The sequence below is a fragment of the Paroedura picta genome, chromosome 8, assembly GCF_049243985.1.
Source record: "Paroedura picta isolate Pp20150507F chromosome 8, Ppicta_v3.0, whole genome shotgun sequence".
In the NCBI taxonomy this organism is placed as follows: domain Eukaryota; kingdom Metazoa; phylum Chordata; class Lepidosauria; order Squamata; family Gekkonidae; genus Paroedura; species Paroedura picta.
In genome coordinates this window covers 7,884,091-7,907,224 of record NC_135376.1, presented here as the reverse complement: position 1 = coordinate 7,907,224, position 23,134 = coordinate 7,884,091, and the positions used below count along the sequence as shown (strand labels likewise).

Below are 23,134 nucleotides of genomic sequence, written 5' to 3'. Positions count from 1 at the left end.
TGCAGGGACAGAATATCTCAGAGTATAAACCGCTGGGGAGAACAGGAATGGTCGGTGGTATTCCAGAAGCATTTGACCTGAAATTTATTTCAGAGGGCGTAGGGACAAGTGGACAAGGGCTTGTTGGTTATGCCAGCATAATCCAGAGGTTAAGAGTGGCGGCTTCTAATCTGGGATGGGGAAGGTGGAGAAATCCTACTCTGCTGCCAGAATTCAAATGCCTTGGTGCAGTGGTTAAGGGCAGTGGCCTTTAATCTGGAGAACCGGGTTTGATTCCCCGCTCCTCCACATGCAGCCAGCTGGGTGACCTTGGGCTCATCACAACTCTGATAGTGCTATTCTCACAGAGAAATCTCTCTCAGAGCTCTCTCAGCCTCACCTCCCTCACAGGGTGTCTGTTGTGGGGAGAGAAAGGGAAGGTGATTGTAAGGCACTTTGAGACTCTTTTGGGTGGTGAAAAGCGGGATATAAAACCCAGCTCTTCTTCTCCTATGTTTAATGTCCTTTTCTGCTCTTGTGGTTTTGATGCTTCTGTGTTATTTTAATGGGTTTGTTTTGGTGTTTTCGTTAAATTGCTTTGTGACTGATAGAACGGTGGGTGTAAACATTAACTACAGTTCATGGACACCAGAAGCTGAAGGTGATAACCCTTGCCCTTTGCTGTCTGGGTAATCCTCGTGTTCTCAGTTTTCACTTCTACTGAAAAAGAGGTTTGCTTGGTTAAAATCATGGAGGTAAGGATCAATGCATCAGTGTGCTGTTCAGCTCACCTTTCCAAGTCTCTCCCATTTCCTGAATTCTCAAGACTCCGAGGAACACTCCAAGGTCATAATCTGAGCCAGCCAGACATTTGAGAGTGGAAAGGCAAAACCTTGGTCTATTCATCATTTTGAAGGGGGTCTCTCCATACAAGTCATGCTAGCCTCCAGTTTAGCTTTTTTAACGTCAGTATTGGATGGAAAGAGTTGGAATGGGGATCAAGGTAAAAACAGAAGTATGATTTCCTGTCTGTCTTCCTTCTCCAGTGCTTATTTGAGAAATTGGACTCTCTTGCCCACCTCTACTATTTCGGACAAAGTAGACCAAACAGATCCTGAAGATGAAACTCTAATACTTTGGCCACCTCATGAGAAGGAAGGACTCCCTGGAGAAGAGCCTAATGCTGGGAGCGATTGAGGGCAAAAGAAGAAGGGGACGACAGAGAATGAGGCGGCTGGATGGAGTCACTGAAACAGTCGGTGCAAGCTTAAATGGACTCCGGGGAATGGTAGAGGACAGGAAGGCCTGGAGGATCATTGTCCATGGGGTCGCGATGGGTCAGACATGACTTCGCACCTAACAACAACAAAGACCAAACGGAATTTTTGTCCCCAGTTGTTTTTCAAAGAGAAAACTGTGTGAGTGTTAGGATTCTTTGGGCTGATTGTAAGCCGTGACTTCTTCGGGTAGGATGCTTTGGGCTGATCCTGCGTTGAGCAGGGGGTTGGACTAGATGGCCTGTATGGCCCCTTCCAACTCTGTGATTCTATGATTCTATGAATTCAAGTGGGTAGACGTGTTGGTCTGAAGCAGCAGAACAAATTTAGAGTCCAGGGGCACCTTAAAGACCAACAAAGTTTTCTTCAAGGTATGAGCTTTCGTATGCATGCATGCTTCCTCAGATACAATGCATGTGTGTGTGTGTGTTTGTGTGGGGTTGGTGTAGTGGTTAGGAGTGCGGACTTATCTGGTGAGCCGGATTTGTTTCTGCACTCCCCTACATGAAGCCAGCTGGGTGACCTTGGGTTCACCACGGCACTGATAAAACTGTTCTGACCAAGCAGTGATATCAGGGCTCTCTCAGCCTCACCCACCTCACAGGGTGTCTGTTGTGGGGAGAGGAAAGGGAAGGCGATTGTAAGCTGCTTTGAGACTCCTTCGGGTAGAGAAAAGTGGCATATAAGAACCAATTCTTCTTCTTCAGCAATCTCAGGGCTCTCTCAGCTTCACCCGCCTCACAGGGAAGGGGATTGTAAGCCGCTTTGAGACTCCTTCGGGTAGAGAAAAAGCGGGATATAAGTACCAACTCTTCTTCTTAATCGGGGCTGACCCCGCGTAGCAGCTAAGATTCAGGGCATTTTCAAGGCAAGAGATGTTCAGAGCTAATTTTGCGATCGGCCTGCCTCTGCGTAGCATCCATGGATTTCCTAAACCAGCTTCCTATCCAAGTACTGAGTAGGCCCATTCAGAAACACACAACTGGAGCCTTCTGATTTTTCTAGCAACAAGTTTGTCTCCTGTGTTTTGTCATCAGTCTCCAATTAAATCTATCATGCTCAAAAACCCAAACCATTGGTCAGGAGGACCTGATGATCCCGGATTCAATCTCTCACCCTAGGCGGGACTTAGGTTTCAGCTTGCCTGAACTCGGCTGGAACGTCTGTCTTCAGTCTATTTTTATAAACATTCGAGGCCACAAGAGCTGTGGAAGGAATTCAAATCGGCAGCCTTTCCTGAGTCAGCCAATTGCTCCCTGGCTTTTCTGGCTTCGGCCTTCACACCAGATGTTATTCGTGAAGTGATTTAAAAAAAAAAACATACATCACCGAGTGCTGTGAGAGATTCCAGCGGAGATTGTACCCGTCTATTACCTAAAGAGCTGGAACAGTTTCTAGGCTGTTCCCTTCAAAATAACATTGATGTGGCAATTTCCTAGAGACACATGTGGTCTACAACCTACAGCCCACAACCTTTTTGAGCCTGCAGGCAACTTTGAGATTCTGATGCAGTGTGTTGGCTGCATCCACAAAATGCATGTCATGGCAGGGGTAATTGGCTACCGTTAGTCCTGCAGAGAAGCGACATTCTCTAAAAATGTGCAGAGTCAGCAGCATTGCAGGAGAAAAAAGCCATCAACTTTTTAGAAACAGCTGGTGAGCACCAGGATAAATGTCAGTGGACGCCACAGGACCCATTCATTCATTCATTCATTCATTCATTCATTCATTCATTCATTCATTCATTCATTCATTCATTCATTCATTCATTCATTCATTCATTCATTCATTCGTGCTGTTCTCACAGAGCACTTTGTCTCTGAGTTCTTTCGGCCTCACCTTCTTCACAGGTTGTCTGTTGTGGGGAGAGGAAGGGAAGGTGATTGCAAGCTTCTTAGAGAATTCTTCGGGCGGTGAAAAGCGGGGTATAAAAAACAACTCTTCTTCTTTTAATACAAAGAAAAGTAAAAGGCAGCTCACATTAACAAGCCCAACGAATGGACAGCTAATGGAAGAGCTCTGCTTTGCAGGTTCTGTAGAACTTAGATGAATCTCATAGGGCTCGCATACAATCTGACAGCTGGTTCCACCAGGAAAGGCTCTCCCTTTCCGGACTCTGACCATTCTGTAACTCAGTGGTTCCCAAACGTTTTTTTCGGCTGCTGCTCCCTTGGCTTCCAGGCCACATCCCTAGTGCCTCTTCCCCCATGAACCCACACATCTTTCCTAGGCCTAGTCTGTACACACAGGATAATGCACTTTCAATGTGCTTTGCCAGCTGGATTTTCCTGTGCGGAACAGGAAAATCTACTTCGAAAGTGCATTGAAAGTGCATTATCTATTGCAGACTAGGTCCTGTTGTTAGGTCTACTGCAAAATTCAAAACACACACTATTCTTTTTTTGGTTACTATGCAATGGTCATATTTTAGTCAGGAAAAAATATATAAGTTCTTTGTAAAAGTCATTTGTAAAAGCTATTTTGGGTCCTCGTTGGGGGGGAAAGATAGATGGGGAAAGAAAGAGAGAAGCAAGCAACGGCAAACGCCATGGCCAAGGAGCAAGAAGAGAAGGCTTTTCCAGCCGCCCAAGAATGGAGACTTTGCGGAAGGGTTGCCAACCTTGGGTTAAGAAATTCCTGGAGATCAGTGGCAGAGCATCTGCTTAAAATGCAGAAGGTCCCGGATTCAGTCCCAGATTCCATCCCTGACAGCAGGTCACGTGAAAGTCCTCTGCCAGAGGCCATGGAGAGCCACTGCTAGTCTGAGTGGACAAAGGGTCAGATTCAGTGAAAGGAAGTTTCACGTGTTCTTAGCAGCCAGGATTTGATGAGCTCAGACTAGCTTGGGCCATCCAGGTCAGGGCAAACATTTGCTCTAAAGCCCCTGAAATCAACCCCCTCCCCCTTTGGGGCAGGGAGGACGTAGGATTGCATGCTCCGAGTTGGGAAACTCCTGGATATTTCGGGAGGGCTATGGTGGATGGGGCTCTGGGTTGCAGAATACGTGAAGATTTGGGGGAGTTGGGGAAGGGAAGGACCTAAGTAGGCTAGAATGCTGTAGATTCCATCTTCCAAAGCAGCCATCTTCTCCATGACCTTGGTCATTTGGAGGTCAACTGTCATAGTGGGAGATCGCCAGGGCGGAGACTGGGGAAGACAGGGACCTCAGTGGGTTACAATGCTGCAGAGTCCACCCTCCAAAAATCAATTTTTTTCCAGGGGGGTTTATGTCTGTGGTCCGGAGATGAGCTTTCATTCCAGGAGATCCCCTGGTTTAGGGTTGCTAGTTCCGCCTGGAGATTTTCGGAGTGGAGCATGAGGAGGGCAGGGTTTGTAGAGGGGAAGGACTTCAATTGCGTCTATTGCCATAGAGCAGGGGTAGTCAAACTGTGGCCCTCCAGATGTCCATGGACCACAATTCCCAGAAGCCCCTGCTAGCATTTGCTGGCAGGGGCTTCTGGGAATTGTGGTCCATGGACATCTGGAGGGCCGCAGTTTGACTACCACTGCCATAGAGCCTAGCCTTAAAAAACAAGAATGGATCTTCCTCACCGGCAGGTCAGTTGTAACTGCAGCAGATCTCCTGGAGGCTGGCAACCCTACCCAAGCCTGTTCCCCCCCCTTCCCCGGTGGCTGACATCCCAGGACATCCCCATACACTGAGCCACTGATGTTTGCGGGTTTCCAGACAGCTGGGCTTTCTGTCCCAACACTCACGACCTCCTGCTAAGTAATCCGAGACTGCCCTGACCCCCCCTCCAATTCCCTGTCAGTATTGGGGATCTGCTGTGCCCCTCCCACCCTGTGCCCAAAATCCACACTCGCCTCGGCCTGTCCAGAGAGCAGCTCAGAAGAAAACACCCCATGCACTGTCTGCTTCTTACAAAGACGGTATTCAGGTGTGGTGGTCCCCCTCGCTTAACGAATGCGGGCCCAGGAGCAACAAATGTCTCACTGGCCAGCAGAGTGGGCCGCTTTTTTCAGGCCTTGCCAGCTGGGACGTGGGGAGGGGGAGAGTACAATCTCTTTATTCAGCTGTTTTGGAGGTGTCCCTGAATGGTGTACATTTCCCCGTTGCCCCAAACGGCATTTCAGCAACCTTGAATTTACGGTTGCTCATAAATGGGGCTGAACACAGAGGCTTGGTTGTGACTTCCCTAGGACAAGGTGACCCTACTTCACCGCTGCCTGGCCCCCTCCTGTTGCTCTTATTCACGGCTTTATACGTTAGGACTCACACCTTAAATTGGGTTGAGTCGTGCAGATCTTTCAGTGTGTGTGCATCCAGTTCGAGACTCCCACCAGCTGTCCAGCTGCTGCATTCTGCACCCCCTGCAGTTTTCAGGCCATCTTCAAGGGCAGCCCCACGTACAACACATTGCAGCACATTGCTTAGCAGCAGCTCTGATTGGTGAGTCAGCTGTGGCCTTCCCTGGACAGACAAGGACTTCCCTGGGATACACACCCTCCAACCTCTAGATTAGACTACTGCAATATGCTTTACTTGGGGCTATCCTTGAAGACTATCTGGAAGCTACAGTTTGGTATAGAATCTTGCAGCCGGGGTGTTTGCTTGAGGTGGCTCAAACGTACCGTATCATTCTAATCTCGCCCCACCTAGAGTCGTTTTGGGGTTCAACTCAAGCTGTCGCTATTAGGGCTGAGCACTTCGGCGCGCTCCGGCTGCAAGGGAAGAGTTTCTTGTTTCATCCGGCAGAACCGCCCCGGTGGGTCACAGTCCACCCCTTTTCCCAACTATATCTGTCGATACAATGACAGTTTGTACTCTTACAGATCCTGCTCTGTTCCGTGACTCGGAGGTGGCAAAGTCTGATCTTATTAAGCGGTTTTTAAAACAGCCCATAAGGCAATTACGCGATGTACACCCTGTAACGGCAACAGTATCTTTAGTGGAATTAAATTTGTCTAAACAGAGATGCTATCCTGAAGCAGAACCTTGAGACGATGCCAGGCACATGTGGAGCCATCTAAAAATAAAGACCGGTGTACTTTGGAAGCACTTTGCATATTTTATTGCAAGATAAATATATATTTTATTGCAAGTTCTGAATTTGTTGGCAGGCCTTTGGGGGGTTGGGGTAGGGAGAATGGGTTAGACGTCAGAAGCCTGTCACGCACAGCTCTGATTGGTCAGTAGCTGAGATATTTTTAAAATTTATTTGTATTGATTTATTTATTAATTTTTTCAATCCCGCCGTTCCCAGACAGGCTGGCTTGTGGCGGCTTACAATGTTAAAAACATAACCTCATAAATACAGCTAAAACCAGGTAAAACAAACAGTCATCCAAAAGATGGCGGTCAGATAACCCCTGTTCCTCCGAATCCTTCTGTTCCTGGCTGTGTCCATCTGATTAAACTGAAACTGACCAATGGCATGAAGATCCATTGTTCAAGCTGCTTGCCCTGCCACGACCCCCGTGAAAGGGTCGTTCAACCCCCAAAGGGGTCCTGACCCCCAGGTTGAGAACCACTGTTTTTAACTGAAGATGCTAGGGACAGAAACTTGGGAACTTCAGCATAAATAGGACTGAACCAGGGACCTTCTGCATGCCAAGCAGAGGCTCTTCCACTGAGCCATAGCCTCTGTCCTTGGCTCTTCAGGGACTCAGGCGGAGGTCTTTCCCATCCCCTCCTGCCTGGCCCTTTAACTGGAGATGCCAAGGACTGAACCTGGGACCTTCTGCAGGCCAAGCAGAGGCTCTCTCCAGCTGTACCTCTGCTGTGTCTCGTCATGTGACCAGCGCTGGAGGGGGCTGGCGGAAAAGGAGAAGGGGAAGTCCAGAGGGGCTCCCCCAAGAGTAGACCTCCTTCGTAACCCACGGATTCAGAAGTATGGGCCGAATCCCCCTGGGCGTAATATCTCCCTGCACCTTACCTAACGTTGCAGGCCGGGTGTTCTTCGGCGACACACGCTTGGGTGAGGATTCGGGATGCGGGGCGACGGGCTGCACGGGTCGGGTTTGCTTGGCGGCCAGCTTCTTCAGGCTCACTTGCCGCTTGTCGAACATTTCTTGCACGTCTTCTAGCTTTTGGAGAACTCTTTGGGCGTTGCTCTGCGAGGAGATACAGGGATGCAGAGTGTGAGCAGCAGGGATGGGCCAAGGAAGCCGGGGACAGGAGCCTTCTGCTGAGATATGCTCCCAGCTGTTCCTGGGTAGAGCGTACCTGCATGGATACGTTCGCTCAAAATCCTTGGGCTCTGCAGAGGAGTTGAACCTTAGCGGTTCTTCCCGTGGAGGGCAGACGTGTTCCATCAGCCTTTGCAGCTTACGCGCTTCTCCTCTAGTTTATCTTCTCAACAACCCTGTCGGGCAGGTTAGGAGGAGAAATTCCATCTAAAGAAATTCTGTCTAACCATCCGGAAGAAGTTCCTGACAGTCAAAGCGGTTCCTCAGTGGAACAGGCTTCCTCAGGAGGTGGTGGGTTCTCCTTTCTGGGAAGTTTTTAAGCAGAGGCTGGATAGCCATCTGATGGAGAGGCTGATTCTGTGAAGGTTCAAGGGGGTGGCAGGTTACAGTGGATGAGCAATAGGGTTCTGAGTGTCCTGCACAGTGCAGGGGGTTGGACTAGATGAACCATGAGGTCCCTTCCAACTCTATGATTCTATGATCTATGGGTCTGGCTCAATATCGCCCAACACAATTTCATAGCAGAGTGGGGGACATGAATCTGGATCTTCCAGATCCTAGTCTGACACTGTGACCCAGGGATTCCCAACCAGGGGTCCGTGGGGGTCCACGGGAGCTCTGGAGGGGATCTGCGAAAGTTATGGAGTGGTATGGGGGTTGGTCTTCTCAGCTCTTCTCAACTCCTGTTCTTTCCAGCTTACATTAAGTGGTGCCCCCAAAGTAGTCATAAAGGCGGGGCAGGGGGTGACCAGCCCATAAAACTTCGAAGTCTGGAAAAAAAATTCAGGGGCTCCTCCATGGTCTAAAGCAGGGGTAGTCAAATTGCATTCGCTGGCAGGGGCTTCTGGGAATTGTAGTCCATGGACATCTGGAGGGCCGCAGTTTGACTACCCCTGGTCTAAAGTTTCAAAAAGGCTGCTCTATCCATTACATAGGGTTTGGATGCAGGATTTGCATCTAAATGTTCCACTGGACCAATGGGAAAGATCGTGGAGTAACCTGTGTAAATTGACAAAACGTCAATCACTAAAAGAGAGCTGGTACAGAATGTTTTATCGTTGGTACATTATCCCCAAGGTTATAAGCAAAATCGTAAAATGTTATAAAGATACTTGCTGGAAATGTAATGATAAAACTGGTTCCTTTCTTCATATGCCGTGGAGCTGTACCAAAACAGCCAAATTTTGGGTGAAATTGCATATGGTTTTACAGTCAATGCTAAGTTTTAAGTTTCCTTTAAAACTGGAAAATATGTTGTTGAGCTTTTGTCTGGAACAGCTGCCACGTTAAGCACAGACTCCCTTTTTCTACGCCACGACTTCAGCTAGATTAACCTTGGCAAAGGAATGGAAAAAGCCGACTACACCATCGATATCAACCTGGGTGTAAACTGCACGGAGCTTTTATTCCAACCCCAGATCGATTCAGTCCCTGCCCTCTACACAGAATTCGATTTCAGTTTGGATTTGGGGTGATTTTAATTTTCCTTCTGCAGCAAGAAGGATTGATCCGGAGTGACCCTACCTTTATCGTGCCATATCTGAGACTGCTGTTAATCCTGAATAAAGAAAGCTCCGTGGTAGAGAACCTCTGATAGGCTACACCTGGTCATGTGACACGCTAGTCTTAAAGGAGAAGCCCCTAACTTCTCTCAACTTCTGTCGGTCCTGGATTTTTCCTCCCTCCTCTGCCTTTTTCGATCCTCTCCCCCTCCCCTCCAAGAAAAGAAAGAGGCTCCCTGCTTGGCTTCTCCCCCCCCCCTTCAAGAAAAGAAAGAAGCTTCAAGAAAAGAGCTTTAAGCCCCCCCCTCCACCTTCTGAGCCTCCCTAACCACGTGCAGAAGACTTTCCTGTTTTAATAGGGAGGAGGGGGGAGAGGAAGACCCGAGTTCAAAGCAATCTAAATTCAACAGAATTGACAATGGAATAAAGAAAGTAAGTGCAGACTCTGCCCTGGTTAGATAAACTGGCAGATCTTGCGAAAATGGCCAAACTGTCTAATCAGGTTACTAGAGACAAGAATTCCAAAGAACAATGGCTTTGTTATTTAGATTTTCTTGGGAAACAGAGCAAGAAGGGTGATCTATGATCTCTGGCCCTGTTGGGGAGATCAATCGATCAATCTGTATTTCTGTATTTCTATTTTCATTTACCATTTATAAAAATAAAATGTAAAAAAAACATTACAGATTGCCAGCTCTGGGCTGAAAAATTCCTGGAGGTTTCAGGGGCGGAGCCTAATTTGGGGAGGGGAGGGGCCTCCGCATGTTATAAGCCTGCAGAGTCCATCTTTCAATGCACCTGTCTTCTCCAGGAGCACTGATCTCTGCACCCTGGACATCAGGTATAATTGCAGGAGTTTTCTGGCCACCTCCTGGAAGCTGGGAACTCTACCACTACGTCATGCTGGCTTGTTATAATTCTGGGACATGGCGTGCTCAAACTGAACCTGCTGCCCTTAACTAAGCAGAGTCGATGCGCTAAGGAACAGGACCTTAAGCCTGATAGATATGGCAAATTCAAAACAGCTTAGATCCAGTGTCAGCAGTTGGGACACATGGAGGAAACCTGATGCAGAAAGACTAAAGGAAGTCATTAAATGAGGGGTGGGAATGGTGCGGCGTTGGCCTTGAGTCGGGAATTCACTGTCTACCAATCAATCATACCAGTTCAAGATGAAATTTTTTTATCAGTCATTGCCCAGATGCCTTTTATCAACAGGGAGGGGAAGAAGGCAGGAATTCTGGGACGTGTGGGCTACAATGAATGTCTTTATAGCCATTAATGCGATTAGCAATCAGTAGCGGTAAATTATTAATTGATAAGAGGCATCGTTATGATCGCACTCGTTCCATACGGAGGTTGACCTCACGGAAAGGCTGGCATAAGCAGAATGCAGGAGCCACGGCAAACTATCTGCCAAACGTTGACTCACATGGCCGATAATGACCCCTGGAGGAAGTTAAGATAACGTAATACATAGCTTAAACATCAAGAAAACAAAGATCATGGCATCCGGCCCTCTAAATTCCTGGCAAATAGAAGGGGAAGAAATGGAGATAGTGACAGATTTTATTTTCCTGGGCTCCAAGATCACTGCAGATGGGGACTGCAGCAAAGAAATTAAAAGACGCTTGCTCCTGGGGAGGAAAGCTATGGCAAATCTAGACAGCATCCTAAAAAGCAGAGACATCGCCCTGCCAACAAAAGTGCGTTTAGTCAAGGCTATGGTCTTCCCAGTCGCAATGTATGGCTGCGAAAGTTGGACCATAAGGAAGGCCGAGCGTCAAAGAATTGAGGCTTTTGAACTCTGGTGCTGGAGAAGACTCTTGCGAGTCCCTTGGACTGCAAGGCGAACAAACCAGTCAGTCCTAGAGGAGATCAGCCCGGACTGCTCCTTAGAAGGCCAGATCCTGAAGATGAAGCTCAAATACTTTGGCCACCTCATGAGAAGGAAGGACTCCCTGGAGAAGAGCCTAATGCTGGGAGAGATCGAGGGCAAAAGAAGAAGGGGACGACAGAGAATGAGGTGGCTGGATGGAGTCACTGAAGCAGTCGGTGCAAACTTAAATGGACTCCGGGGAATGGTAGAGGACAGGAAGGCCTGGAGGATCATTGTCCATGGGGTCGCGATGGGTCGGACACGACTTCGCACATAACAACAACAACAAATACATAGCTAAGCCATAAGGATGTCTTAATTCTCTGGTCTGCATGGGCCATGCCTTTGTCATCACAGACCTCTGACTGCCTTTGTCGAACTACGAGCTCATAGGGGGGCTGAATCCTCAGACGCTTGGGCCAGGTGTTTCTGCGGGAGGGTGCATTGGAGAGAGGCGACATATCCCCAAGGCAGCCTTTCTCAACTTTGTTTTACCATTGAGAAAACCCTGAAACATTCCTCAGCCTTTGAGAAACCCTAGAAGTGGCACCATCATGCAGAATATGGTCGGGAAGCAGAGCTGTGTAGATGTCTACCTGTGGCCCCTCCCCTTCTCACCGACTCCAGGCACCTCATTGGCTATTTTGGGAGGGATGGGTGGATCAATAAGACCATCTATGGTTGTATCACTTGATAAATGTTTAAGGTAAAGGTAAAGGTAAAGGTATCCCCTGTGCAAGCACCGGGTCATGTCTAACCCTTGGGTTGACGCCCTCTAGCATTTTCATGGCAGACTCAATACAGAGTGGTTTGCCATTCCCTTCCCCAGTCATTACCGTTTACTCCCCAGCAAGCTGGGTCCTCATTACCGACCTTGGAAGGATGGAAGGCTGAGTCAATCTTGAGCCAGCTGCTGGGATCGAACTCCCAGCCTCATGGGCAGAGCTTCAGACTGCATGTCTGCTGCCTTACCGCTCTGTGCTACAAAAGGCTCTGATAAATGTTTAACAAACCCAAAAAATATATTAAAAAATAATTCTCCCACCCATTTGGGAAACCCTTCCGGGACCATTGAGAAACCCCGGGGTTTCATGAAACCCTGGTGGGCTTGGGTAGGAAGACTGCATAGATGGGTACGTTGGAGAGAGGTGGCCTGTCTCTAAGGATGGCGAAATCCTGCACCCGCCTACCTGTATCTCTGGGGTGAGCATCATCTCAAACTGATTGTAGAACTCCTTGGCGTTCAAGAGCTGGTGGTCCTTGGCAGCCCCCAGGAACCGCTCGATGTCACAGAGCGCCGTTTCGGCTCCCTCCTGCGTCTGGCATTTGTCGACAGCTTGGGAAGCCAAGAGGTAGATTCCAGCTTCGCACCACTGGCTGGCCTTGAAAGGGGAGAGAAGAAAGCCGGGTCGGTAGAACTTTGAATGACATAAATCCGCAGACGTGCGACGTTAGGGCTGGTCCTGTTCCCGTCATGGGAGCGGTTTGGGGAGGGCAGTCAGGAGCAGCTCCTCTCCGCACTTATGATTGTTTGGTGGAGTACCTTTCTGGCAGTGTACCCAGCAGACCTAACTATATGTTACACTCCGGTGAGTAGCTATGATGTTCAGAAGCAATAGAACTAAGTTTGAGTCCCATGACATTTTTAAAGACCAACAAATGTTTCATTCTCGGTATAAGCTTTCATGTGTGTGCATATTTCTTCAAAAGAAACGTTCATGTAAACAAAAGCTTGTATTAGGACTAAAACTTCATTGTCCTTAAAGGTGTCATGGGCTTCAAACATGGCTCTAGATAGAGATCAAGATGCGTAGCCGTGTTTGTCACTGGCAGTCTTCAAGCAGAGGTTGGATGCACACTTTTCTTGGCTGCTCTAGGATGCTTTGGGCTGATCCTGCGTTGAGCAGGGGGTTGGACTAGATGGCCTGTATGGCCCCTTCCAACTCTATGATTCTGTGATTCTATGATTCTGTTGTAGCAGGAAAGAGCCAGAGTCCAGCAGCACCTTAAAGGCGACTTATAAATCTAATTAATAATAGTTAGGATTTAAAATATATTCACCCCAGTGGCAGGAATTGGGTTTCTTGGTGGCAAAAACTGTGGGTCAGTGCGGAGTGATTCAGAGTGCCACAGGTTGCTTCAGAATTCTATCTCTTCCAGATAACCCACGGGGAAATCGTTTTCCTTATCCTATTCTTCTCTGGATTCTTTAACTGTAAACAGGATGTTACCAATTTTTTTTTAATTGCCTCTTATTTCTGTACTAGCAAGAAAGCCCATTGCAACCAGGAATACAATGGGTGCTAGGACCCAGGAGACACCGGCAGGCACTGATCTCTCTCTCTCTCTCTCTCTCTCTCTCTCTCTCTCTCTCTCTCTCCCCCCCCCCCTCACAGCCGGAGCCATAGCAGGTAATCAGGGCTCATTAGCGGTTTGGCAGGGCTCTCTGTGTGTCTCTCTCACATGCTGGCTCCTGCAGCATCTGAGAGCAAAGTAGCTAGCATCCAGGAAGGGAGGGTGGGAGCTGTAGGTGCAGGGCCAATCAGGGTGCGGCCACCCCCACTTACCTTATCTAATTGCTTGTGCAATTCTAGGGACTTCCCTAAAATGTCGTACTGCTTCTTGGTCTCGTTGGCAAAGTCGTCACAGATGCGCCTGAGTTCAACACACTTTGGTCTAATGGAATCAATTGCATAATGGTTGTTTTGGATCAGCTGGTCTCCGTGGAGAGCCAGGGACTGGGCTTTTTCCAAAGGTTCCTGTCCCAAAAAAAAAAAAAGTGTATACAGGTAAGAAAAAAAGACCAACCTTCCAGTGGACAGGAACAAAACACAATCACCGTAATCCCTATGCGAACCTGGTCTGCATCCATGCGTCCCTGGGAATTGCACTGTGGGGGCTGCGGCATGACCGTGACCGTTTGCAACTTAACCAGCTGGCCTGCACCGGAAGACGTCATCACAACTGATTAATGCTGCCTCCACAATAGTGTCGATTAATGCTGCCTTCACGTCCAGCTATGTGTAGATGCAGCCCTAGAGTTAACATTACCTTGCTCTCCCAAATAGCTCATTCCACTCTCCCTAGGCCACAACCCGGCCTAGACATATTCCTGGTTGGATCTTTCCCCCACCCGACTCACAATGCCTGGCGCATGATGCTCACCTCCGACCATAATAAAGCCTTTTTTAACTTTTGCCGTTGAGTCATAGACAACTTCCGGCAACTTCTTAGGACAGGGGTAGTCAACCTGTGGTCATCCAGATGTCCATGGACTACAATTCCCATGAGCCCCTGCCAGCGTTTGCTGGCAGGGGCTCATGGGATTTGTAGTCCATTGACATCTGGAGGACCACAGGTTGACTACCCCTGCCTTAGGGCATTCAAGGCAAGAGATGTTTAGAGGTGGTTTGCTATTCCCTGCCTCTGTGCAGCAACCCAGCTGGTGTTCTTTGGAGGTCTCCCATCCAAATATTAACCAAGGCTGTCCCGGCTTAGCTTCCAAGATCTGACGAGACTGGCCTACCCTGGGCTATCCACAGCCAGGGCTAATGAAGCCCACAGCCATTTAATGGTGTGAGATCACATTTTCCCCTTTACTACTACGGTTGCAGGCCAGGCCTAATAACAGACATATTCAGGGATGGGGACAAGGGGCACGCTGGGACATCCTGTGTCACCTTGGGGGGGGGGGGAAGAAATGCCACAGGCGTAGCTCTAGGAATTGCTAGAAACTCTATGGTTATCATAAAGTTTCTGGCGATTCCTAGAGCTACTCTCTGTCACTTCCGGGATTCCTAGAGGTGACATAACAGGTGCAGGATGCTGGTTTAAAAAGGAAAAAGAAAAGAAGACCCTTCTGCTGTCACTTGGAGCTTCCCATCATGGGGAAGGGGGCTGGCAGCCCTAATCCCAGTCAGTGTCTTTCTGTGCCCCAGTTTTCTTCCCTTCTGTCAGAATATGAATCAGAACCTCCAGGAGCCGGTAAGACCCTCTATGCAGCGATTAGCACAATATTGTTCTTAGTAATAATACCCTTTTCTACCACCGGTCACTACTCTGACTTGCCTATGAAGTCTAGAACAAGGCAAACCTGTCCTTTCTCCTCAAACTGCTTCCGTTCCTTCAGAAGGCACTCCACGCGGGAGACGCTGTCTCCGATATCCGTGAACCCGGCTTGCGTTTCCGTCAAGTTGTCCAGCGCTAGTTTAACCTACATGGAACGTGTGCAGAAAACAATGGGAGAAATCAGCAAAAGGGCCTGCCGTTTCCTGCCTGTTATTGGGTTATAACTGAGTCCGTTTGGACACAGTCGTGGAAGCAGAACAAATCTCCTTTCAATAATGATAAGAAGAAGAACAGTTAGTTCAATAAGGCGGAGTTGGTTCAATAAATAGGAATATCCTTCAATCACAAGCAGAATTGGCTTTGTATGTTTCCCCAAAGCAGCAAAGGGAGGGGCCGGTGGGGGGGGGGTGACAGGCGTGGCCAGCTGACATCACTTCCTGGTATTTCAGAGCCTGAAAAATATTTCAGTGGCACCTCCACGGTCAAAAGGTTGAAAAAGGCTGCTCTAACCACTACACTGTACTACTTCTCGGAATCTGAGGGACCAGGTTGTTTATAAGCAGGAGATTCAGTCCTTCCTGACATTCGGCCAGGTATCTACTGGCAGTAGCCAGCACAGGTATTCAGATCAGACGCATAATATAACACTCCCCAAAAAACCCAGAGAGAAAGACCAGTATGTGCTGCTTACACCAGGTGTGCAGACAAGTCGGTCAACAGGTATTCCGTCAGCATTTGGGATGGGGGGAAAAAAAACAAAACACATTCTGACCAGTAAGGAATAAGCAAGATAGTACCTCTCTGAAATCTTGCTCAAAATGTCGGAGTTGTAGGCACTGTTCTAGCTTAAGGTGGTGTTTGGACCAGAACTGGTCAAACGCTCTCTCTGTCTCATCCAGCTGAGCCAGCAACCTGTTGGGGGCAATCAGAGAGTTGACACAGATAGATGTACCTCTCTATGAATTGGAGCTGAGAAAAGGACAATACAAAAGCACGTTGCAGTGGCCTTGAAATACTGTAATATCCCTGCACAGATATATGGTGCAGCCTCAAAATTCGGATGCACGTTCAGTTCTGGTCACCGTATATCAAAAAGGACATTGCAGAGCTGGAAAAAGTACAGAGGAGGGCAACTGAGATGAGGAGGAGGTTGGAGCACCTTCCCTTCGTTGAAAGGCTGGGACGTCTGGGTCTTCCCAGTTTAGAAAATATAAGTTTATAAAATCACACAAGGGGTGGAAAGAGTTCCCAAAGAGAAATTTTCTCCCTTTCCCAAAATACAAGACCTTGAGGGCATCCAGTGAAGCTGATGGGCAGTAGGTTCAGGATGGACAAAAAGATATACACCTTGCTGTCAGAGGACAACTTGAAAAGGAGATTTGGTAGATTCAAGGAAGATAAGTCTATCAATGGCTATTAGTCTTGGTAATTGAGGGGAACCTCTTCATTCAGAAGTGCTCGTTCTCAAAGCCAGGAGGCAACATCAGGGGAAGGTCTCAGCCTCTCTGTTGACCTTCCAGAGGAACTGGTTGGCCTCTATATGAGACAGGACGTTAGACTAGATGGACCACTGATCTGATCCAGCAGGGCTCTTCTCATATACTTATGAAGGCTTCAGTCTCTATGGCCTGTTGTTGGTCATCCAGAGGAACTGGTTGGCCATTGTGTGCATGAGACAAGATGCTGGACTAGATGGACCCTTGGTCTGATCCAGCAGGACTCTTCAGATGTTCTTATAAAGTCCTCTTATGTCCTTAGTTAACTAGTCAGCTTTCATTGAATGGAAAACTTAAATTGGCAGTTTTAACTTCCTCCGTACAAGAGTCCACAGAAACATCACTTATTGTAACTGGTCAGGTAAGATACCTCAGGGAACACTAACACCTTCAGGTTGCCTAGGTGACAAAGACGGGACCTTCCAGGAGTTAACAGACCTACTTGTTGACCGATCCATCCCAGGGCTCAAGAACCTGTTCGGCTGGGTGCTGCCTTTCAGACATGTGCTAACTATGAAACAATGACCTTTTCTTTCACTCATTCATTAATTCCTCCAAACAAACAAAAGAGCACGTCTGTGCAGGTAGCAACAAAAAAAAACCAAAACATTGCAGGCAGGTTTGCCCTTCTCAGGGCTTAGGGAATGCGGCTGCATGGCCCCGCCCCAAGCTCCGCCCCCACCTCTCCACGGTCGCCACGTTTTCAAGCTCATCTGGACTCAGTTTGCTGGTGGCACTTCTGGTCACGGGTTCTCGGATGCAAGTCAGCAGCGTGGCCCCCTGCTTAACGGCCAGCTTCAGCTCGTCCTGAGGAAGGAGGAAAGAAGAAAGAGATCAGGGCAAAGGGGGGAGCTGTCTGGGGCTGCCTCCAAGACTGTCTCGTATGGACTAATTTATGGAAGGCTGGGAGGTTGATGGTGTGAATTGATTTTTTTTGACCAGCAACACATCCTCACGCCTCTAGCTCCTTCATGGCTACCCTTCTCAGCCTCAATCTCTTTCTGATTTCTTGGTTGCAGTCTCCCTTTCGGTGGGTGGTGCAATAGAAAATTTTGAATGTTTCCAGTTCCTTCACCATGATATACGACACACGTGCAAAAAACCTCCCTCTTTGCTTTAGGAAGAGCAGCTATTTGGCTTGCAGTGCTATTGTAACTGGCAGGCATTTTTAAAAAAAAAACCCACAATAAATCGCTGCAAGTAATGTTCTTAAAACCCACTGCTTCAGGGCGCTGGATCTTGAATAGACCCAAGATCGGTCCTACAAGTATTGTTCGTCTCCTTGAAACCTTATTGGGTCCCACCTACCTCCCTCACCAGAACCTGGAATGGAACCTCTAGCCAGCAGAGGAAGAGGAAGAAGAGGAGGAAGGAGAAAGAAAAGGAGGGAGGAGGAGGAGGAAGAAGAAAAGTCAGAATTATAATAAGAGAAGAATAATAAAATACAGAGGAAGAGGAAGAGGAGAAGGAGGAGGAAGAAGAGGAGGAAGAAGAGGAGGAAAAAGAAGAAAAGGTGGAATAATAAATAATAAAAAAGAGGAGGAGGAAGAGGAGGAAGAAGAGATGGGCTTTTGTACCCTGCTTTTTACTACCAGAAGAAATCTCAAAAGATCTTATAATCACCTTCCCTTTCTCTCCCCACAACAGACACCTTGTATGGTAAGTGGGGCTAAGAGAGCTCTGAGAGAACTGTGACTGGCCTAACATCACCCAGCTGGCTGCATGTGGAAGAGCGGGGAAATCAAACCCAGTTCTCCAGATCAGAGGCCACCGCTCTTAATCACAAAACCAAGCTGGCTCCCAAGAGACTGCAGAGTGTACTCTCAGATTTCGCACCTGGTTTCTAGAGAGGAATTGGAATGGAGATTGGGAGGGGGCACTGGGGGGTACCTGCCAGGCCCCCAATCCTAGAGGTTCCCCATCTCCATCAGAGCTACGGAGGGGCCGAGACCCACCTTCAGCTTGTTATGTTGCTCCATGTGGGACGAAAGGAGTTCCTCCGTGCTCTGCACATTGTTGGGGAGTTCGGTCTCCGCCAAGTCGGTCCCGAAGGTCTGCAGCATCTGAGCAGTGCTTTTCACGGTCATGGCGAAATTCTCGATAGCCTGCAAGAACCGGGAGTGCCAAGCTCTCTGAAACCGCCCTTGGCAAAGGCAGTTTCCCTCAGTTACTAACAGGGGGTCATTTCACTGGAAGCCAGCTATAGTCGTAAGGATTCCCAGCCCCCCTGGATTTAATTATTTATCACAGGACATGTGCATGATGCAGCCAGGAGATCCTACGATTGTCTGGCTGCCGAGCAAGAGATGTGCCTGTCCTCATGTCATGACCCTGGTGTTCCTTGAAGGTCTCCCATCCAAGCACTATCCAGGGTCGACCCTGATTACCTTCTGAGATCTGAGGGGACCGGCCTTGCCTGGGAGCTACCTGGGTCTTTTTTTTTCTGGAAGTGAGCCCAAATGAGTAACACGGAGCTTATGGCTTGAGTAGATCTGCTTAGGAATATTTCCCTGGATCGGCAGTGCCCAACCTTCTGCGTGCACACGAAAGCTTGTACCCAGAATTAGACTCAGCTGGTCTATTTTATTTATATTTATCTTTATCTACTGCCACTCCCGAAGAGCCTCTTGTGGCGCAGAGTGGTAAGGCAGCAGACATGCAGTCTGAAAGCTCTGCCCATGAGGCTGGGAATTCGATCCTAGCGGCCGGCTCAAGGTTGACTCAGCCATCCTTCCAAGGTCGGTAAAATGAGTACCCAGCTTGCTGGGGGGGGTAAATGGTAATGACTGGAGAAGGCACTGGCAAACCACCCCGTATTGAGTCTGTCATGAAAACGCTAGGGGGCGTCACCCCAAGGGTCAGACATGACCCGGTGCTTGCACAGGGGATACCTTTACCTTTTTTACCGCCACTCCCAGCAATGCTGGCTCATGGTAGTTTACATATATCGAATTTAAAAAATCTCATATGACGTAAAACAAATCAAGCAAGCCCTAATTGATCAATAATAAAATTCAAATGGCTAAAAGGTAGCAGCATAAAACGTTACCCCATAACAAATCACTGAGCCGGCTACACAGACACGCAGCCGATACTGCCAATGTGAAAAAAGGGGGCAGAATATTAATGGGGCTGACACAGTCTACACCAGGGGTAGTCAACCTGTGGTCCTCCAGATATTCATGGACTACAATTCCCATGAGCCCCTGCCAGCAAACGCTTTAAAAAATTTTTAAAGGCATCAGCACACGGAAGCGCATCCCTTGAATAAAATTTGGTTAGTCTTAAAGGTGCCCCTGGACTTTAGATTGGTTCTGCTGCTTCAGACCCACATGGCTACCCACCTGAATCTTACTGACAAACATTGGCATCCTGGAGGTTTTTAGAGGTGCAGGAACAGGAGAAGAGGGGCACAGGGAAAGTCATCCAAAGCCAGATAAAACGCATGACGTACCAAAGCATATGCATGCGTATACCAGGGCGGCCAACCACAAGGAGGGGCCTAGATATCGCCCAGAAGGACTATGGCTCTCCAGACAACAGGGATCGGTTTCCCCAAAACATTTTATTGTTGAGAAACCCCTGAAACAGTCCTCAAGCTCTGAGAAACCCCCAGAAGTGGCGTGATTGTGCAGAATATGGTTGGGAAGCATCGCTGCATACATGCCCACCCCCTTCCCACCCCCTCCAGGCCCATCAACAGCCATTTTGGAAGGACCATATATGATCATATCCCCTGATAAATGTTTAACAAATTTTTAAAAATATATAAAAATTAACAAACTCCCACCCATCCAGGAAACCCTTCTAGGGCCATCAAGAAACCCCAGGGTTTCGCAAAACCCTGGTTTAGAAAAACTACCCTAGAGAAAAGGGTTGCTTTGTACAGTGAACTATATAGCTTTCTACCTAGCTGAAGTACTTCCCCAAATCCCCTCTTCTCCAAGTTCTGCCTCCAAAATTTCCAGGAATTTCCTATCCAGGAGTCGGAAACCCCCACGCAAAAAAACAAAAAATGACCTCTTAGCCTCTGGTTTTGAATACCCTGTTTCCCATCTTCATCATTGCAAGCGAAAACGACACCCATCCCGGAATCTCTTACCTGGATTTCCATAAAGCAGAGAATTTAGATGTCGCACCCTTAAAACTCAGTACCGCACCAACCCTGTGTCTTACTGGCTTCCCAAAAAACCAGTAACCCCAAACCCCAAAACTGCGTCTCCCAAAACCCCCACGTGAGAAGCATCTCACGCCCAGCGCAGGATGGATCAAGGCATTGAAAATGAAATAAGAATGCTTTGGGTTAAAAATAAGCCCCAGGCTTCATTCAGTACGATGCTCCAATGCTATTTGCAGAGGACAGACAGCTTTGATCGAACGCAGCCGTCACAACAAAGGGTTTCGCTTTTGGAAAAGATGCAGGCGAGGAGGTGGCGGATGGCTTTCTTTTCTAACCTCCTTGCGTTGTCCCAGTTTGCTTAAAAACAAAAGGAGAAATTGCACGGCCCACCGGAACTTGGCAGTGGTGGAAAGGCTGTGAACTTGCAATGAACTTGGGACAACCTGTGGAGTTTTTCAAGGAAGAGAAGCTGTCCTGTCCTTGCCTGTCTATCAAGAGCAGGGGTAGTCAAACTGCGGCCCTCCAGATGTCCATGGACTACAATTCCCATGAGCCCCTGCCAGCATTCTCTGGCAGGGGCTCATGGGAATTGTAGTCCATGGACATCTGGAGGGCCGCAGTTTGACTACCCCTGATCAAGAGGTACCCTGAGTGTCCTTGGTGGCCTCCCACCCAAACACTGACCACGGGTTGACCCTGCTTAGCTTCCAAACCTGGGCTATACATACTCAGGCTGGCAGTGGCTCTCTTGGGGCTCAAGCAGAGGTCTGGCACAATGCCTGTTGCCTGGGCCTTTTAACTGGAGATGCCAGGAATTGAACTTGGGACCTTCCGCATGCTAAGTGGACGCTCTGCCACTGAGCCACGCCCCCTCTCCAAATGCCTCCCTCCAATTCTACACCATGTTTTTCACATGGCATCTTGAATACTGGTTGAAAAGCTCCAGTGGACCAGGGTGTAGTCTTTTTACCCACTCCCAGTCCAAATGATTCCCTGCTATCTACACTGAATTCGATTTCCAGTTTGATTTCGGGCGCTTTACATTTTCCCTCTGCAACATGCATGATTGATCCGGAGTGACCCTAGCTTTTCCCCGCGATATCCAGAAGTGGGTATAAGCCTCGATATTTGAAGCTTCCTGGGTTTTGCGAATTAACTCCTTTCTCCATGCCTGGTAGAAATGCCTGATTGGTCAGGACATCAATTCAAAGTCTTCCTGGTTCCCGGTTGCAAGGCTTGTCTTAAAGTGACAGAAGCCCTAATTTCTCTCAGCACAGATTTACCTCTTGTTATTTCTCTTTCCTCCGCTGTCTCCAATCCTTCCCCCACCCAGTTCAAGTAAAGAAAGAAAGAGATTTCTGCTGCGCTTGGCACCCTTCCCCATTCTAAGCTTCCCTAACCATGTGCTGAACACTTTCTGTTTCAATGGGGGAGGATTCGAGGAAGCCCCGAGTTCAAATCCATCTGAACTCAGCAGGATCCACAAGGGAAAAAAAAAGTAAGTGCAAAATCAGCCCATTATGTGAGTCCTCCCAGCCCATAATTCCCACCTTATTATACAGTTGCCAACCTCCAGGTGGGGCCTGGATACTTTCTAGAATTACAATGATCCATGTAAACTAGGTTTTGAGTCCTGGGGGCACCTTTAAGGTCAGCAAAGTTTCATCCAAGGTATGAGCTTTTGTGTGTATGGACACTTCTGCAAATACAGTGTCATGGAATGGAAGTCATCCGTTCATGAGAGGGGCTCATGGGAACTGTAGTCCATGGACATCTGGAGAGCCACACTTTGGCCACCCCTGGTTGTGCCCCAGCTGTCCTCCAAACCCTGCCCCTCCCTCTCAAATCTCAATGAATTTCCCAACCTTGAGTTGGCAATTCTAATTGAAAAGGACTGTACACACAACTACATCTGAAAAACAGGACGAACCCTACTCAAGTGTCAGGGAAAATCTGGTGGTGTGGCCCTTTAAGACCCGGTGTAAATATACGAGCGGTACTGTGGCTGTCTTTGGGGCTTTTCAATGAACTCGAATCCCATCAAGGCAACAGTTCCATCTTAGGCATGTTGACCCAGAAGCAAGTCCCAAGAACTTACGGTTCGGTGATGTATCCACTGGCTGTGCCCGTATTCCAAGGTTCCTCCTAGCTCCCGAGTCAGCTGGCTTTTGTCGATGTACCCATGGAGATCAGAAACAGAATTTAACATGATGATCTGCACCAAATAAATACGTAAGCAAGTAAGTCAACGGGCCAAATTCAGCAAACGTTCCAATGAATGACTCAAGAGAAGGGAGCAAGGGAGCCTAAACTACAGGGAAGGCCTCTGTTCAAACCCATGCTCAGCCACAGAGCTCATGCTGGGACCTTGGGAGAGTCATTCCTTCTCTCTGCCTCATGAGGCTGTTTCGATAATGAAATGGGAAGCTCCCGTTTTTGCAGCTTTCTACCATTTAAGGCAGGGATGCCAGCCCTTGGGTGAGCCCTGGGGATCCCCCAGAATTACAGCTCTTCTCCAGTCTACGGAGATCAGTTCCCCTGGAGAAAACAGATGCTTGGGGGGGGGAGATATATCATTATACCCCACTGAGATCCCTGTCCTCCCTGGGCTCCATCCCCAAATCTCCAGGAGTTTCCCAAACTGGATCTGGCAACCCTGTCCC

The 23,134-nt window shown here is 48.3% G+C and overlaps 1 protein-coding gene and 1 non-coding gene across 12 annotated transcripts in view; both read right to left on the bottom strand.

Moving 5' to 3' along the window:
* Positions 1–23,134, bottom strand: part of MCF2L2 (MCF.2 cell line derived transforming sequence-like 2) — a 205,670-nt gene that overhangs the window by 107,238 nt on the left and 75,298 nt on the right. For all 11 annotated transcript variants that reach the window (XM_077348267.1, XM_077348266.1, XM_077348274.1 and 8 more), the window contains 8 exons: positions 22,570–22,686; positions 18,307–18,456; positions 17,034–17,158; positions 15,653–15,767; positions 14,881–15,000; positions 13,355–13,546; positions 11,978–12,169; positions 7,154–7,331 (listed from right to left, as the gene is read on the bottom strand). In XM_077348267.1, the coding sequence (XP_077204382.1) occupies positions 7,154–7,331; positions 11,978–12,169; positions 13,355–13,546; positions 14,881–15,000; positions 15,653–15,767; positions 17,034–17,158; positions 18,307–18,456; positions 22,570–22,686 (1,189 nt within the window). The remainder of the gene's footprint in view (positions 1–7,153; positions 7,332–11,977; positions 12,170–13,354; positions 13,547–14,880; positions 15,001–15,652; positions 15,768–17,033; positions 17,159–18,306; positions 18,457–22,569; positions 22,687–23,134) is intronic.
* TRNAA-AGC (transfer RNA alanine (anticodon AGC)) lies at positions 21,272–21,343 on the bottom strand. The gene has a single exon. It is a non-coding gene; the product is annotated as a tRNA-Ala (tRNA).